The sequence below is a fragment of the Mytilus edulis genome, chromosome 9 (genome assembly GCF_963676685.1).
Source record: "Mytilus edulis chromosome 9, xbMytEdul2.2, whole genome shotgun sequence".
Classification (NCBI taxonomy): Eukaryota; Metazoa; Mollusca; class Bivalvia; order Mytilida; family Mytilidae; genus Mytilus; species Mytilus edulis.
The window spans coordinates 61,930,355-61,946,911 of record NC_092352.1 but is presented as its reverse complement, the minus strand read 5'-3'; the positions used below and the strand labels follow the sequence as shown (position 1 = coordinate 61,946,911).

The 16,557-nt window shown below is 31.6% G+C and overlaps 1 protein-coding gene across 1 annotated transcript; it reads left to right on the top strand.

Moving 5' to 3' along the window:
• Window positions 1-9,162: 9,162 nt before the first annotated feature.
• On the top strand, window positions 9,163-15,775 carry LOC139490387 (perlucin-like protein). Its single transcript, XM_071277197.1, has 6 exons — window positions 9,163-9,255; window positions 9,592-9,740; window positions 11,294-11,367; window positions 11,990-12,074; window positions 14,748-14,963; window positions 15,706-15,775. Exons 2-6 carry the CDS (start codon window positions 9,602-9,604, stop codon window positions 15,711-15,713), a joined length of 522 nt encoding a protein of 173 aa, XP_071133298.1. The 5' UTR covers window positions 9,163-9,255; window positions 9,592-9,601; the 3' UTR covers window positions 15,714-15,775.
• Window positions 15,776-16,557: the final 782 nt, after the last annotated feature.

The window sequence follows — 16,557 nt, the reverse complement described above, 5'->3', positions numbered from 1 at the left end:
AAGAGTTCCAAATAATGAAGTTAAAATCATACCTTTAAAATTTTAACGAACGTCATTACGAGTTGGTTGATCGTCATGGAATATTGGTATCACATATCATAGCGGATATGTTCCTGGTGTAGTAACTATAATTCCGTCCACTTTTCACGAATGCAAACCTACGGAATTAAACTTATGACCGGGTGTGTAATTACATGAGCAACACAACGGGTGCCACAGAAATGACGTTGTCAGTTTTTTCTACTTATTACGTCGAATGTGACTCTGGTATCTTTCGCCACTCATATACAGCCACATTTGACACTTTCCAATGAGTAGAATCTCGCAGATCTCAAGTGGCTCAAACGGTGTGATGCATCTGTATAGGCATTGACAGCCTTTTGTGAATTCATGCATATGACAACAATATTCATGTTAGTCGTGTAAATTTAATACTCATCCGTTTTGAATAAGGGTCTAGTCATGATTTAGATAAGGACTGCTAACGCACAGTTGTTCCTTGGCACAGATATTTTGGGATTTTTCATTGTGATTTCAAATCCTTCATACTCCTATATTGTATTTCTGTGTACACCAAATGATGACACTTAATTGTTTTGATTATTCATGATTCGAATACTTGTTTGTCCACACAATGGAGCTTTTCTGAGTAACAATTGGTTAGTTAGTTTTAAAGATATTTTACTGAAATACTACTGTATAGCTCGAAAGCGATGCTAGGCTAAAAGTGCTGAACATATAAGAAAAATCTGAGTATTTTAACCACTTAAATTTACTTCTCGCCACAAGATTTATTTTAACAAAGTTGTATGAAAATGATAAGATTGATTGATAATTGGTTGCTAAAAGTCCATGGCAAATATTTACGACATGGTCAGGACGATATGAAATTAAGAAAATGTCATTTAAATGCCAACTATTATATCATTTTATTCTGGTATCACCTAAGTTGAACAAAGGTATACAGAAAAACATACAAATTAACATTACTTTGCATTGTACATTTGTTGAGGAAGCATTAAATATGAGGTATATCACAAGAGACCATCTAAGACCCAAATTCACCTCTATATACCCCGTACTGCCTTCAACAGTAAATAAACTCAATACAGTATTGCCAACTATAAATGCCCCGAAATGACATATTTAAAACAATTCAATTGAGAAAACTAACGGCCTTATTTATGTACAAATTAATGAACGAAATTACTGATTTGACACAAACACATACAGAATGTGGATGTCAATGGCACCAAACCCTCCTCATAACCTGGGACAGTGGTACAACAGCACAAAAAGTACACACTCTACTAAAAAATTCAACGGAAAAAGAGTTGTGATTAACAGTAGCAAACAACAACCCCTAAGTACAAACTCTTACCTTGGGACAAAAACGTATAGAATGCACCCTTTTTGATATTGATGTTAATATATAAGTTACACTAGCTTGACCATGACACCCACAGTGCTTCATCTGATATTTCCAATTCTCCAGGTAAAAGGTTAAATTGTTGTTTTCAGCATTTAAAAAAACATGTGTTAAGGGGGCTCCCGGGTATAAATCGATTTCTTTTAAATATAGGATTTTGCTATTTTTTCCTTAAATGAACTTTATCATATACTTTATAGAAAATAAAATAAAAAAATTAGGGTCATCGTTCATTTGAGCTCACAATCTTCCTTCGAAAGAAGCATGCATTTTTTTCTTATTTTTTTTCTGTTGAACTAATAGGAGAAATATAGGTAAGGCCACACCAATTTAATTTCTTGTTCTACGGATTTTTGGACTCCAAAATTTGGGGCGAGCGAGCGATTTGAAAATTTTAATAAAAAAATATTTAATTTGCAAATTTTTGAGGCGAAGCTTGAAAAGTAAAGGCGAGCGGTTATAATTTTTTTTTGTAAACATAAAATAGTAGGTTTTGACAATATTAAAGCTTGATTTCGCACTTGTACTTTGACATTTCTTTAATTTCTGAAGTATTTTTTCCCTGTTCACCAAGAAATAATTAAATCTGGTCTATGTATGTGCGACTGACAATGAGACAATTCCCCATCCAAGTCATAATCAGTTTGGGGACAACCCCTTAATGTTATAAATATCCCTTTTACATGTTTTATGAGGTATCAATATAAGTTATAATATATTTGTTTGTACAAAAGGGCTCATATTTTCTCAAAGAACTATTTATCTATCTTGTATTAAATGGTCAAAACATGTCCAAGAATTTTGTAATATTCCTGGACTTGAACCATGTTAACACATTTACTTTAACAGTTTAATATTATTCAAAATAAGTGGACCCCTCTTTTAGAAAAAGTTGTTTAAAATATGATGTAACTCTCCTCTTTTTGGGTACAAAATTCTAAGTTTTCAAAGGTTTTGTATAGAAGAACTATACAAATCCTTGGTATTTCTATTTTCTTTTCTACATTAGTAAAATGACCCCTTGTCTGAGGGAGGGTTGTTCTCAACCTGATAATAACAAACACAGGTCAAAGTACGGCCTTTCACACAGGGCTTTGATACAGACCAAACAGCAGGCTATAAAGGACCCCAAAATTATTAGCGTACACCATTCGAACAGGAAAACCAACGATCTAAGTTATATATCATGTATATCCAAACGGGAAAATACCAATGAACAACATCAACAAACGATAACTGCTGAACGACAGGCCCCTCAATCAATCAGGATAGGTGCATAAACATGCAGCGGCTATGGATAGTTTTGTTTCGCCAGCATACAATATAATTGCAGTTGAAGGCAAATCCTTCAGAAGTTCTTTGTACTTTATTCTTACAACGAAAATTTTTTGATAGAGAATATAAGTAAGGGGGAAAGTAACCAATTTTTTGTTCTTTACAGGTATTCCCGCTGATATAAATTTATATCGGAGCACTCCCGCTTTAGATAAATAGGTTTCATGCTGAAACAAATATTCTCACAGATATTGACAAAGTGTGGTGGGGTGCTTTTATGTTTAAAATCGTTATATACAGGTTAGACTGTGATTTTAAAAACAAATGTTGATATCTTTTTATAATATTTACAAAAAAACTGTGCGGGAAATGGACCTGATTACATTTCCGGATGCGGGAAGCGGGAATATAAAAAAAATAAAAAAAATCTGTTTGGAAAAAAATAGGTGCGGGCGAGTCCGTCGAACAAGGAATCAAATTGGTGTGGCCTAATATCGAAATAAAAAAAGAACGAAATTACAGAAATCGCCTAAATTTTACAATTATTTAGTTTAAGTACAGCTTATTTGAAAATAATAATAAAAAATATAGGTCACCGATGAGTTAAAAAAGGTATTTCAATTTTAATGCTAAACAATTGCATTTTTGCACAAAAGGGAGATAATTTCAAGCTTTTTCAATGATATAAACATTTTAAAAGTCATCTTGGGCCAAAACGAATAAAAAAATTTTGTGTTGATTTTTGTTCCATATCATAAAGTAACAAATATTAGTATAATAAATAAAATTTATAATGAAAAAAAAAGGTTTTAAATTTTCCTGAAATTTTTGTACACTAAAGCCTTCGTAGGACGCAGTTAAAAACTACAAGGCTCTTTTGGACAAAATGTTTATTGAACAACATCTTTGAAATGCCAAAACAACAGGCTTCTCCAAAAGCGCTGGCCAATTAACATTTTGTTGTTCTTCTTTTTCTACTTCTATCATTTTTTGTTTTTGTTTTTGTTGCACTTCAGCGTTATGTTGTTTTGATGTTTTCCTCTTTTAGTTGATGTGTTTCCCTCGTTATAGATTGTAACCCTGATCTATTTTTCTCTCAATCGATTTATCACTTTTTGCCTTTATTTATCACTGACATTTTTGCGTTTGTTGCATTTTTATTATAAGAGGTCGCTGGACTGTGATATAGTTAAAATGTCTACAATACAAACAGTGGTTGCTATAGAGATTACAAGACTTATCACTTCGAGAAACTTTATACCTGTATTTATGTGCATTGGTCGAAAGATCTGGGACATGTCAAGCTGAAGGTGTCACACCACCAATTACTCCCTCAAAACGTATGTGAACGTAGGCCTACTCGGACAAAAAAATAGTGCATTTGATGTCATCGTTTACTTAAACTTACCAACAAATTGGCAGTAATGAAACTTTTGGTGAAAGAGAAATATATTAAGACCATTTTGAGCTAAAATTTACTTGTTTATGAGCTTGCATTCAAAATTGAGGATTAATGCACTCAATAGCATACTATTTAAAGATTTCCAGAAAACCAGGGGTTATTTTTAGTGGTACCTCTATTCGGAAGACCTCTTCTTTCTAATATGATTTTAATGGCATGCAGAAAGCTGATAAATGTACAATTCAGGATATACCTGGTTTCTATGAAGTTAAACTTAAGGTAAAATATTGAGAAAGCTGTGAAAATAACAACAGTTGTTTGAACAGATAGGGATTATTAATTGGTGGTCTGAAACCTGAATTGACCCGGATTTAACAATGTGTACGACCCAGTTTGACCCAAGATTTCACAAAACAGAACCCGGTTTTGTGATAGTCAAAAAATCATACTTGTATAGCATTATAAAAAAAAATCATAGATATGTGGTTGCAAAAGGAAACAATACCGGATCAAATATAAAGACAAAACAGGTTTGTAGTGTATGAAATCCGAAAAAAAATGTGAATTTTAATTAAAATAAATGTAAAAATACTTATGACTTGAAGATGTTGCAATACGTCATGAATCTTTAAAATATCAACGAATTATTCTGGAGTTTTCGTTTTCAGTCTATTGTGCTTTCAGACTTATGTTTGTTCAATTATTTTTTTGTTTTAAAAGTATATATTATATATTATATATGTTTACGATAAATTCTACCAAAAACATTAGTTTGTATAAGAAACAAATTCCTTGCTGATTTAATTCTAGGTCTTTTCAACGTTTTCCTAGTGTTTATTAAGAACCTAGTGAATATAATTCCATAACCAAAATGTTTAAGATAATAAATCTACCTGCATGGTTTTATTTAATTCTATAACAGACGAAAGATGCTGGACAATTGAAGTTATGGGAGAAATCGTAAACGGCAATCAATAGGAAAACACGTGCACAAACTATACAAATTACAAGCAACAAATCAGCTTTGGCAAGGTCAAGATATTCAGGCAGATGTGATGAAAATTAGAACTTAACAGGTCATATGTATGGGATCATTACACTTATACATTTTAATAATTGTCCTTTTAATGTCATCTCCAATTAAGAAATAAATAACTAAATGCACCGTTCAATTTTCTAACACTGTATTAAAGATGTAAATTAATATTAGACAAATGCGTGTCTCTATCATATGTATCTCTTTTTAAGCGGCAGATGTTGTTTGGTGATTTCCAAATAGACAAATATCAAACACAGACCAAATGATAGGACAATAAAAGTATGGGACTATGCACAACCCTTAACAACGAGCAAAACCAGTAACGCAAATTAAGCAATAAAAGAACCCGAAATGATAAGATGTGAATAAATTTAAATGAAAGACAACCACTTTTTATTCCAAATCGTATCATTGTAAAAATTGAATACTACTTGAGACTTGAATTGAAAGTCTAGTAATCGGCAATCATCATTTGCTTCTGAACTTTGTAATCAACTACATACACTTTCCTTCTATCGATAAAAGTTTCTTATAAAAATAAGGAGATTGGGGTATGTTTTCCAATGATACAATTACTTAAAATTACATGAATTTCAGGAAATATTTAGTTTTGCAAGGATAATACAAATGCATGTTTTTCTCTGTTGACAACCTTTTTCAATAATCCCAAAAAGTAAACATGTAAAAGAGAGAGATAAGATATGCTATATAATTACACATACAAAAGAGAGAGATAGAGAGAGAGAGAGAGAAGATATGTTATAATTATACATGTAAAAGGGAGAGGAAAAATATTCTATAATTATACGTGCAAAAAAGAAAAAAAAAGATATGCTATAATTATACATGTAAAAGAGAGAGAAAAGATATGCTATAATTATATATGCAAAAGAGAGAGAAAATATATGCTATAATTATAGATGCAAAAAAGAGAGAAAAGATATGTTATAACTATACATGTAAAAGAGAGAGAAAAGATATGCTATAATTATACATGTAAAAGAGAGAAAAGATATGCTATATTTATACATGTAAAACAGAGAAAAAAGATATGCTATAATTATAATTGTAAAAGAGAGAGAAAAGGTATGCTATAATTATAAAAAAAAAATAATCTTTAAAAAGTAAAATCACAAAAATACTGAACTCCGAGGAAAATTCATTACGGAAAGTCATCAATCAAATGGCAAAATCAAAGAATAAAACACATCAAACGAATAGACAACAACTGTCATATTCCTGACTTGGCACTGGCATTTCCTTGTGTAGAAAATGGTGGATTGGACCTGGTTTTATAGCGCTAAACCTCTAATTCATATGACAGTCGAATCAAATTCCATTACATTTACAACTTTGAGTGAACAAAACAGACATAAAAGGTAAAACTGTCAAAATAGGGGTACTGCAGTCACCACTGTGTCACAATCGCAATCACAAGAAGACTGAATTGCACAATTAGATTCTCATCTAAGCCAGTTATTGAAGGGGTTCGAGGATGCGGACAACACCGTTGTAGTACAAATAAATGTTTCAACATGGTATTTGATAACATTCAAATCGTGTGGGACATTTACAGCAAATGCCAGACGAATTATTAAACGCGTAACATAATTTTCGTAGCAGGTGCAGCGTGCAAGAAGAAGAACATTAGGCAACATAGAGGCGCTTTTAGAACGTTAAGGGAAAAAAGAAAGGAAGTAGTGGAACCTTCAGAACCAAAAAATAAACTCACTAACAAATAATTTACATTTAAATAGCAATGATAATTCGTTAAGGTAAATCCTGTATAACAATGGACTAAAATAATTCTAAAGTAGCTGGCTTATGTAACCGCATCTATGGACTACTATCTCATTAAGATGAATATCTGGTAATGTAGAAAAATAATAACAATATGAAATACACCCGACACCTAAGTTTCGTATTGTAAACATAATAGTATTTAGGTATGCATTTATGAAGAGGTGTCTCGTGTGTAAATGGATAACATTCCTACGACAAAAATAATCCAGATGAAACAAAAGACTGCTTTTCGTCTTTTTTGAGGGACAAATAAACTCATGTTAAGTTTGTGAAATACATGCGGTATATCATAATTTTATTATGCAACTTTCTTTCAATTTGAGTATAATACCAACAGCATTGAATAAAATCCACTGTCAAACAGATTTCTTATGTGTTTTTGTCTTGTATCTTTTGTAAGTCAGAGATTATGATAAAAATGGAAAGAATTTAATATAACCACAAAACTAATTTTAAAAGAAAATGTTTATTTGAATCCCTCTGCACATTAATATTTACGTTCTTAGCCAAATGCTTGGTTATTGGTTCTTGTTGTTTCTTGATTTTACACATTCAGGAACTCTTTTGGTAGTTTTTAGAATAGAGTCGTATATATGTTTCACTGTGCCCTTCGGTATCTGTGTTATTGATGCATACGATACTGTTGTTTTTTTCTATGGTCGGGTTGTTGTCTCTTGAACACATTCCCCATTTCCATTCTCAATTTTATTTACAATTGTTTGATAGAATTCGAACAGTTTAATTAATTGCTCTGCTGAGGCAAAAAACTAAAAATAAATATACAGTGATTTATAAAAAACAAATGATTGATTGATTAACAATTCAATTATCATAAACCTTCATTGACCCTTCAACGGCAAATGTAACATGCATAGTATGGGTGTTCAAATAACAACACTAAGGAATCTGTTGTCCTTAAATCTATACCAATACACTAATACGTCTGCATTTTGCTAGTTTTTAAGGTAAACCCCCATAGGATGATATATTTTTCTAATCTGGAAATTCTACTTTTTTTAATACCGGTCAGTCTATTGGAAATTAGTTATTGTCATCCTTGAATGTTGCCTACAGTAAAAAAAAAAAATTACTAAAAAAAAGCATACAGTTATAAAAGCAGTCTTTTGGCCTCCCCGACAAACCTATTGCACTTCTCGTGCAAATGTGTACAACTTTTATAGGACAGTGGCGTTGGTTTCTATGAATCTAAACAAGCGATAAATAAAACCTATATTATGCGAATTGAACTTCGTAGAATCATATTATACATCATATAGATGAGTTCGGTTTGATTATAATTACCAAATTGTCAATAAATAAACAACATGAGATAGTGTAATCGTGTAGTTATTAGACTACAGAAACTGGACCAGCCGTCGAGACATGTACGTCGCAAGTTTTTTACAATTTACCATTTGTGTAAAAGGAGTATGTACTAGGATATACATCAACGAAACATCAACACAATAACACATATAAATCAGGGTAACATAATAATAAAAAAAAGGATGGAACAATATCATTATGTCACCCGACTTCAGACAAGGTGACATGAGACATACATCTTTCTGTTCATGATATTTGAAATACGTTGTATGAAAATGGTATGCTCGACTCCATAATAGCAAAACTGGTGTTAACAAAGGTGACTGATAATTTTACCAAAAATAAACATACACTCTGCGAGTTCGTCAATGACTTCTACATGTTCTATACATGACTAATACTTAAGAATTTATATTTTTGTAAGAATTCTCAGCCGAACTCTCTTACTTTTGTTGGTGCTTACCATTTATAGTTCAGATGAGGAATTACGATTTGAGACACATTCACCTATTTCCACATATTTGTTTTCCTTTTTGAAACTGATAAAAATATTTTGTTTACACTTTCATACACAAAGCGAAGTAACTCTGTTAAGCTACACTTTATTTATGTACGGTAAATAAATTCACACTAATCACCAAGATTAATTATTTGTTCTCTAGACAAGTGTTTCGTCTACAAAACACTCAGTGGCACTCAAAAGTTAAAAGTATGAAGTTAACGAGCATTTTCCGAAAACAACTTGTCAAATAAAGCTCAGATGATCTATTTTTGAATTTATAGCAATTTCATAAAAAAACAAAACAGGAAGACATTTTATAAAAATAAAATTTGTTTACGTTTTTGTATTTCGTGGAAATGGTCTTGACGTAACAGGTGTCAATGATTTTGGTTTCTATTTCATTATAATGGCATTGCAGGACTCAAAATTCAATATAATACATGTTATCCAGTTAAAATTACGCGTTGAATTAACTTAAGGTAAGTGGGTTATAGATATTAAAAACAAAAGTAATTCGTGTTTCTAAAAACTTTGAAACAATACAATCCAAATAGCAGAAATAAACATCAAATAAAACATAAATTGAACGGAGCAAGAAAACATGTTTTTTTTTCTTGAGAATCATGGTTTGGTTTGTAAAGTTTACACTCGGCATACCTTCGCAAATAAAAACAATTTAGGGTATCAGAATCTGCCGATGTATACCAAATTTATATGAAAACATGGACTATTTAATCGTGGTTAATGTTGTTTTGTTTTTTTTAACTTATTTAATGAACATCTTAATTGTAGCTTTCGTCAATTTCTTATTCTAGAACATTGAACATGTCTGCATTTACTGCGTTGTTATTCATAGCCTTAACGGTAGTCCAAGTGGGTTCTCTGCCATGTCTATCAGACAAATCTAAGAAGATATTTGAGAAAACTAAAAAGACATTGGATGGTCTGGAAAAGGAACTAGAGAGTAAGTACATTTATAAAATTCCGTCAAATTCAGAAATTTAAAACCATGTCTGACAGCAAACTTATTTACTCCCAATAGCAATTATATAATTGTAAATGCATGAATCGCGAATAATTCGTCTCTTTGGTTTGCCTTAGAAAAAAACCTTTTCAAATTCTTGTTGAAATATGGTATACATATTTTTTGTCTAAAATTCAAATGGGAAAAATGTTTGGTCCTAGAAAAGTCCAAATCAAATATTCCATACTAACAAACTATTTTCTGTTTGTGTTTCGTGCTTTAAGTAATGAATTAGTAATCAATGTCAAATAACCATTAAGTATTGCATCAAATCTATCGGCACTCTGTACATGTATCTAAGGAAATTTACCGTTTAAAATGTCACATAGTTACCAAAAATAAAAGAATTTTTATAATTTAATCACTTTGTGATTGCAAAACCTGCTGCATTGACTGGTTATTCGATAACATCAGGAACGATAACTCGTGGCGTAAAGTCATTCGGTATCGTCTTACTTTATAAAGTCACTGATGATCGTATGTCTTGTCATATTGAGATCAGTAGTCTCCTGGTAACGTTTTCATTGTTGGAGGTCGTCAGAATAATGTGTCCTGGTAGTTTGACATGTCTTTCTGTGGACTGTAACATTGTACACATTAAAATTCCGACTCAAAGAGAGGCAAAACATACCAGAGGGAGAGTCAAACTCGTAGATCGAAAATAAACTTACAACGCAATTGCTAACAACGAAAAAGACAATCAGACATATAAAAGTACACAATATACAACACAGAAAACTGAAGATATGAACAAAGTGGCGTTCTAGCACAAAGCAGGATTTGCCTTAATATTACGGACGTATAACAGTCATCTACTCATTTGATCTTGTATGTGTTTGGGGTAGGGTGGTTGTTGATTTCTTCCCTCTTTGTTACTTTAATGACAAACATTTGGGTCAATAACAAATATAAATGAAATATAAATGTGATTATCTTTCACATGTTGTTTTTTTTCTTTTTTTCAGAACAAACAAATTATGTTTTCAAATTAATTAGGATTTGTTTTTAAGATTTACTATCAAACATTTTTTTTCTTTCAAATTCGTGCCCCCAAAGATGTTTTTTTTTTTTTTTTTAGAAATACAAGAACTTTAGTCAGTTGCATTTAGATCTTTCAAATGCAATGGGAGTAATTTTTTATCTTTATGTTATTTTTACTGTACATTTGTATTAACTGCTCAAAGCTGCTTTGAATTTTTAAAATGAAATTTGTTAAATCGAAAACGTGGTATTATATATGAGAGTTTCAAACAAGGAAATCTGTACCTCAATCACTTATATTCCACTGTCCTATTTTATATTATAAGGCATAAATTAATTATAGAAATTAAATGATTTCGTCAATCACTGTTCCTGGTAATATATAACATATATAGTTATCTGCAATTAGATAACTTCAAGAATTATAATACAAGTATATAGTCAGATATGCAAAACAAATTGAAGTACAAGAACAAGACAATAGTCAAGTATATTGGTTTGTAAATTAACAGAGAAAGAATGGAAAACCTACAAAGATCATTGTTATTATCTTGGAGGAGATGTTGAAACTTGGTTCAACGCAGAGGTATGTTAATGGTTTTGCTCATGTGATACATGACAATTTAATATTCATTCATTATCATTATCCATTAAAAGTAGGCGAAATGTTAATGCAAGAGGAAGCTAATTTATCATATATTGCATGTGTGGCTTGATAAATGTTTCATGACAGAATTATACTAACAGACGAGAAAACCAGTTTAGTCTTTGGGTACACAAATGAAAGTAAACGTGCTGCAGCATGGTCTGTTCTGTGCACCTGGGAATGAGTTATAATTCAAGAAAATGTAATTTCTGCACGAAGGAAAGCTTGTGAGAATTCAACCAAACATGCTGATCTGAAATCTGCGTATGTGTTGTCTGTATACGTAGTTGAAACGATTCAAACATAATTCAATCGTACGTTCTGATATGTGATCGTGTAATGAACTTTCAATGGAGTATCTTAATATATACTTGTATTTTGGGTCATTTTAAGTCATTACTCTGTAAGCCACATATTCTATTTGAACATCTACGTCTTTTTTTTCTAAATTTACGTTTTATATTTGAATAGTTGTATCATATTGTGTTTTATCTTCAAAGAAACCAGAGATGCTGTGTCAGCGTAGATTTTTTGCTTAGTAACAATCTTTGTTTTATTGCAGAAAAAATGTCGTCAAATAGGTGGATATCTTGTCAAAATTGACGACTCACCAGAAAATAAATGGTTAAAAACACAGTTTAGTAAGGGTGAGTCTTCATACATAAAAAATAGATAGTTTTAATTTACATTGCAAGGTATATCAAACAACATTATATAAGAAGTAAAAAAATAATGAAACTAACTTTTAAAGTAGAAAATATCAAGAAGCAATAAAAACATAAGTTATGCAAAAGCAGACAAATCAATGGCCATTATTCAAAAACGGGTCAGACAACACTTAGTTCACAGAATACTTGAGGTTGAGGAAGAATAGGACTTAAGGAGGCTCGCAGGTATAAGATTTTCAGAAAAGAATTAAACAGTTATTTTTTATTACAAATTTTATTTATTACCTTTAGTAGTTGTTACTTTATCATATGGTACAAAAATCATTCCAAAATAATCAATTCGTGTTGGCCCTAGGTGACTTTTAAAATGTAGATATCATTGAAAAGCTCCAAATTATCTCCCTTTGGTGCAAAAATGCCATTTTTGGCATTAAAATTGAAATGTATTTTTTAACTCATCGGTGACCTATATTTTTTATTGTTGTTTTCTAATAAGCTGTACATAAACTAAATAATTGTAAAATTTAAGCGATTTCTGTAATTTAGTTCTTTTTTTATTTCGATATTACCGCTACTTATCCTATTAGTTCAACAGAAAAAAAGGACATTAACAAAAATGTATGCTTCTTTCGAAGGTAGATTGTGAGCGTAAATGAACGGTGACCCCATTTTTTTATTTCATTTTTCTATTAAATATAAGATAACGTTCATTTATTGAAAAATATAGCGAAATCCTATATTAAATAAAAAAATGATTTAGACCCGCGAGCACCCTTAAACCGTGTTGAAATCGAGTGCTCCGAAAAGGTAAGAAGCCTCTATTTCACTAGTACCATAAATCATAATGTTATCATGACTATGTTTAAACCAGTACTTGTGTAGTAGCATACATGCTACATAAGATTAGTATCATTTTTTTGTGTGTGGTTAGGTATAGAGTGACGTATTCTAAAGCATCCTTTTATCTAAAAACCGAACTCTTGGTTGTACAAAAACACCAAAAAACCAGGTTAATTGCATTTTTGGTTATTATTTTATTATTTATTTTCTGTTTATACGGTAAAACAAATTTCTCATTGTAAATGTATTTTTTTTCTCAAATATTGCTTTATCTAACCTACTAACGGTTTCTAATCACAATTTTTTCTAACTTTCTTTTCGCGTAAATATATAGAAAATTCAAATTAATATTGATATGGCGATAATTTGTTTTAGCGTAAGTAGTCAACTAGAGATTCATTGAAATTCACTTCGATTCAAACGCATTCAAATATAGTATTCAGGATAAATTATCTACTAAAGTCATAATAAACGTCAAATTAAAAACAAATTATGCATAAATGTTTATGACTAAATGGATAGCTTTCATTATACAACTCATGTACATATACTTTTTTCTGAGGAACATTCTTTCATTTGTCCACATTTAGAAGAAGTTTAAAATAAAATTGAGAATGGAAATGGGGAATGTGTCAAAGAGACAACAACCCGACCAAATAAAAAACAACAGCAGAAGGTCACCAACAGGTCTTCAATGTAGCGAGAAATTCCCGCACCCGGAGGCGTCCTTCAGCTGGCCCCTAAACAAATATATACTAGTTCAGTGATAATGAACGCCATACTAATTTATTTTTGATTTCTTCTTTCCATGAAGCAATTCGCCGATATATTTTCCGTATGCATAGTGACCTTAGTGTGACCCTCCTCGTAAAAATCCGATGATCGCAATACGCATGGATCTGTCATTAAAATAAACAATTATCTGATTGTACATGTTAAACACGTGCTCAATACCCATGCTTTTTGTTGATTATTTACAATAAGGTGACAATCGGTAAACTTCGGTTTCAAATAAAGGCAACAGTAGTATACCGGGTTCAAAATTGATAAATCGATAGAGAAAAAAACAAATCCGGGTTACAAACTAAAACTGAGGGAAACGTATCAAATATAAGAGAACTACGACACAACAGAGACACAACACCGAAACGTAACACACACAGAAACGAACTATAATGTAACAATGGCCATTTTCCTGACTTGGTACAGGGCATTTTATGAAAAAATGGTGGGTTGAACCTGGTTTTGTGGCATGCCGAACCTCCCGCTTTAATGGCAGTGTGAATTATAACATTAAAATGACAACATTACACGACAGGGTAACAATGAATAAACAAGTTAATGGGAGAAAATATAGGACAGAGAAACAAACGAATAATAGCCATACAAAGGTAACAGGTTAACAAATATTTGTATACACCAGACAAGCGCTACGTCCACACAAAACTATGCTCAGATGTAAAAAGTTTGAAAGCCATAACAACTACCAAGTTGAAGATCGCAGAGGACCAAAAGTTTAAAAAAGGTTGTGAGACCAGGGTTATCCGCCTGGGACAAAAACATCATTATTATCAAGAATAATACATAGTTTCAAAACACGGCATTCAATGAGTAGCCATATTTGTTAAATCATAACAGACAGAGATAAAATAATTGACGATTATACGATACATTTGCGTAAAAAAGATACAATTGAGCACAGAGCACTAAGTTTATGATATATACATGCATTGGTTCAAGAATTGGATAAACATTATTTTTCACCAGTCACTCGTTTCATATGACTTTAATATTAGGATTTGAACTTTTAAGGATCCCACTACTGGCTTGGTCTGACGGATCTTCACGAGGGAAACTTCAGGTGGTCTTATGATCAAGAAAAGGCTAAATTTACATCATGGAACAGCGGAGAACCAGGCAACTCTCGTGGTAATGAGGATTGTGCAGCGCATTACGGTGGTCACTTAGATACCTGGTTTGACGCACCATGTTACAACACGTACAACTGGATATGTGAAAGAAACTTCTGTAAATGTTATTTAATTATAGTTTACCACACACATATACATGTAGTACACTGTAAAGCACAGAGCAATAAAAGGGGTTGCTTATGTTGATAACTCTCACAACGCCATGAGCAAAAAAGGTTTAACTTATATGATATAACGTACAAGTTCTTTGTTCAAACTTCGGAAAAGAAAGCAACGCTCATGCTTTATCTAAGTTTACTCACTGAATCAAGTTTAGGAACAATTTGGAAAGATATATGACAACCTCGATCGATTAAAAAAAATCTAAACCATTTAAAAAAAAAGATACAGAAAGTGACAACCATTAAAACTTTATTTATTGTTGAAGGCCGTACATTGACCCATAGTTGTTAATTTGGACTCTTGTGGAGAGTTGTCTCACGCGCAATTATACCACATCTTCTTTTATTATAAGGATATATGGTTTTATTGTCTTTTGGGCAAATATTCAGACGATAGGGCAAAATTAATAATATGTTACCGTATGGTGATAGATATCATGACAGGAAACGTAAGGTCTTAAACTAGGACAGTGATCATAAAACTGTTTTCAAATGGCTAACTCAAGAGTTCGGTATAAAGTAAAAACGACTTTTTTTATTTTCACCATTTAATTAACTAAGTATTATCACTCAATTAAAATTTACTAATATCGATTGCACGTGTTTTTAAAACAATTTTTTTTATACAATAGTATCAATTAAGTTCTATAACTAAAATCCTATATTTGTGTTTTTCAGGCAGCTAGATCAAAGACTAAACACATAAGAACTTGATTGAAATAGATATTAAAACTTGAATAAAATGCAATTATTTTTTCAATATATACCGTGTTCGATATTAGAACAAAAAGATTGCAGTATGTCATTATGAAAAACTAACCACCAGAAATAAAATGCAAGAGCGAAGTGGTTTCCCGTCTCTTTGCTCTTTGGTTAATTCCCTATAGGAAAGCTAGATTAGCTTGTTGATTAATGTAGCTACGTCCTGTAGATCTTACTTATAGGCAGACTTTCGTGACCCTTAAGTAACCCAAATGTTGTGATTCTTGGGAAATTCACCCCTCACAGTGTTTGCTTTTGTTTTGACATTGACAGACAAATGTTAAATGATGAATATGGCGACTATTTACCGGTTAGTCCTGTGTAATCAGTTTGAGTAAGGTTGTGGTCATGATTAAAATCCGGACTGATGACATCCATTGGCAATGATAGTATTTAGATCTTAAATTGAGAGGTCATTCCTGTCATACTCCTACACTGCATTTCTGTATATAAAACTGATGAGATATATTTGGAAGATACATGGTCGGACTTTCTTTTTAACCAAAACAATGGAAATTGTCTGAAAAATCATGTTTACAAAGCTAGTATTCAATTGGTATTTTCAACTGAAACTACTACTATCTAGCTCTAAAATGGTGATCATCTTACCATACTTAATATATAAATCATACTAACGATACATTTTACAGAAAAGCAATACTAGTACGTAGTGACTCAGTAGTTTGACTATAAAAAACCTGTCCTTCAATATTTAAACAAGTTGACAAGTGTGTCGTTCACGTGCCTTCTAGATCTGGTTTTATTCTT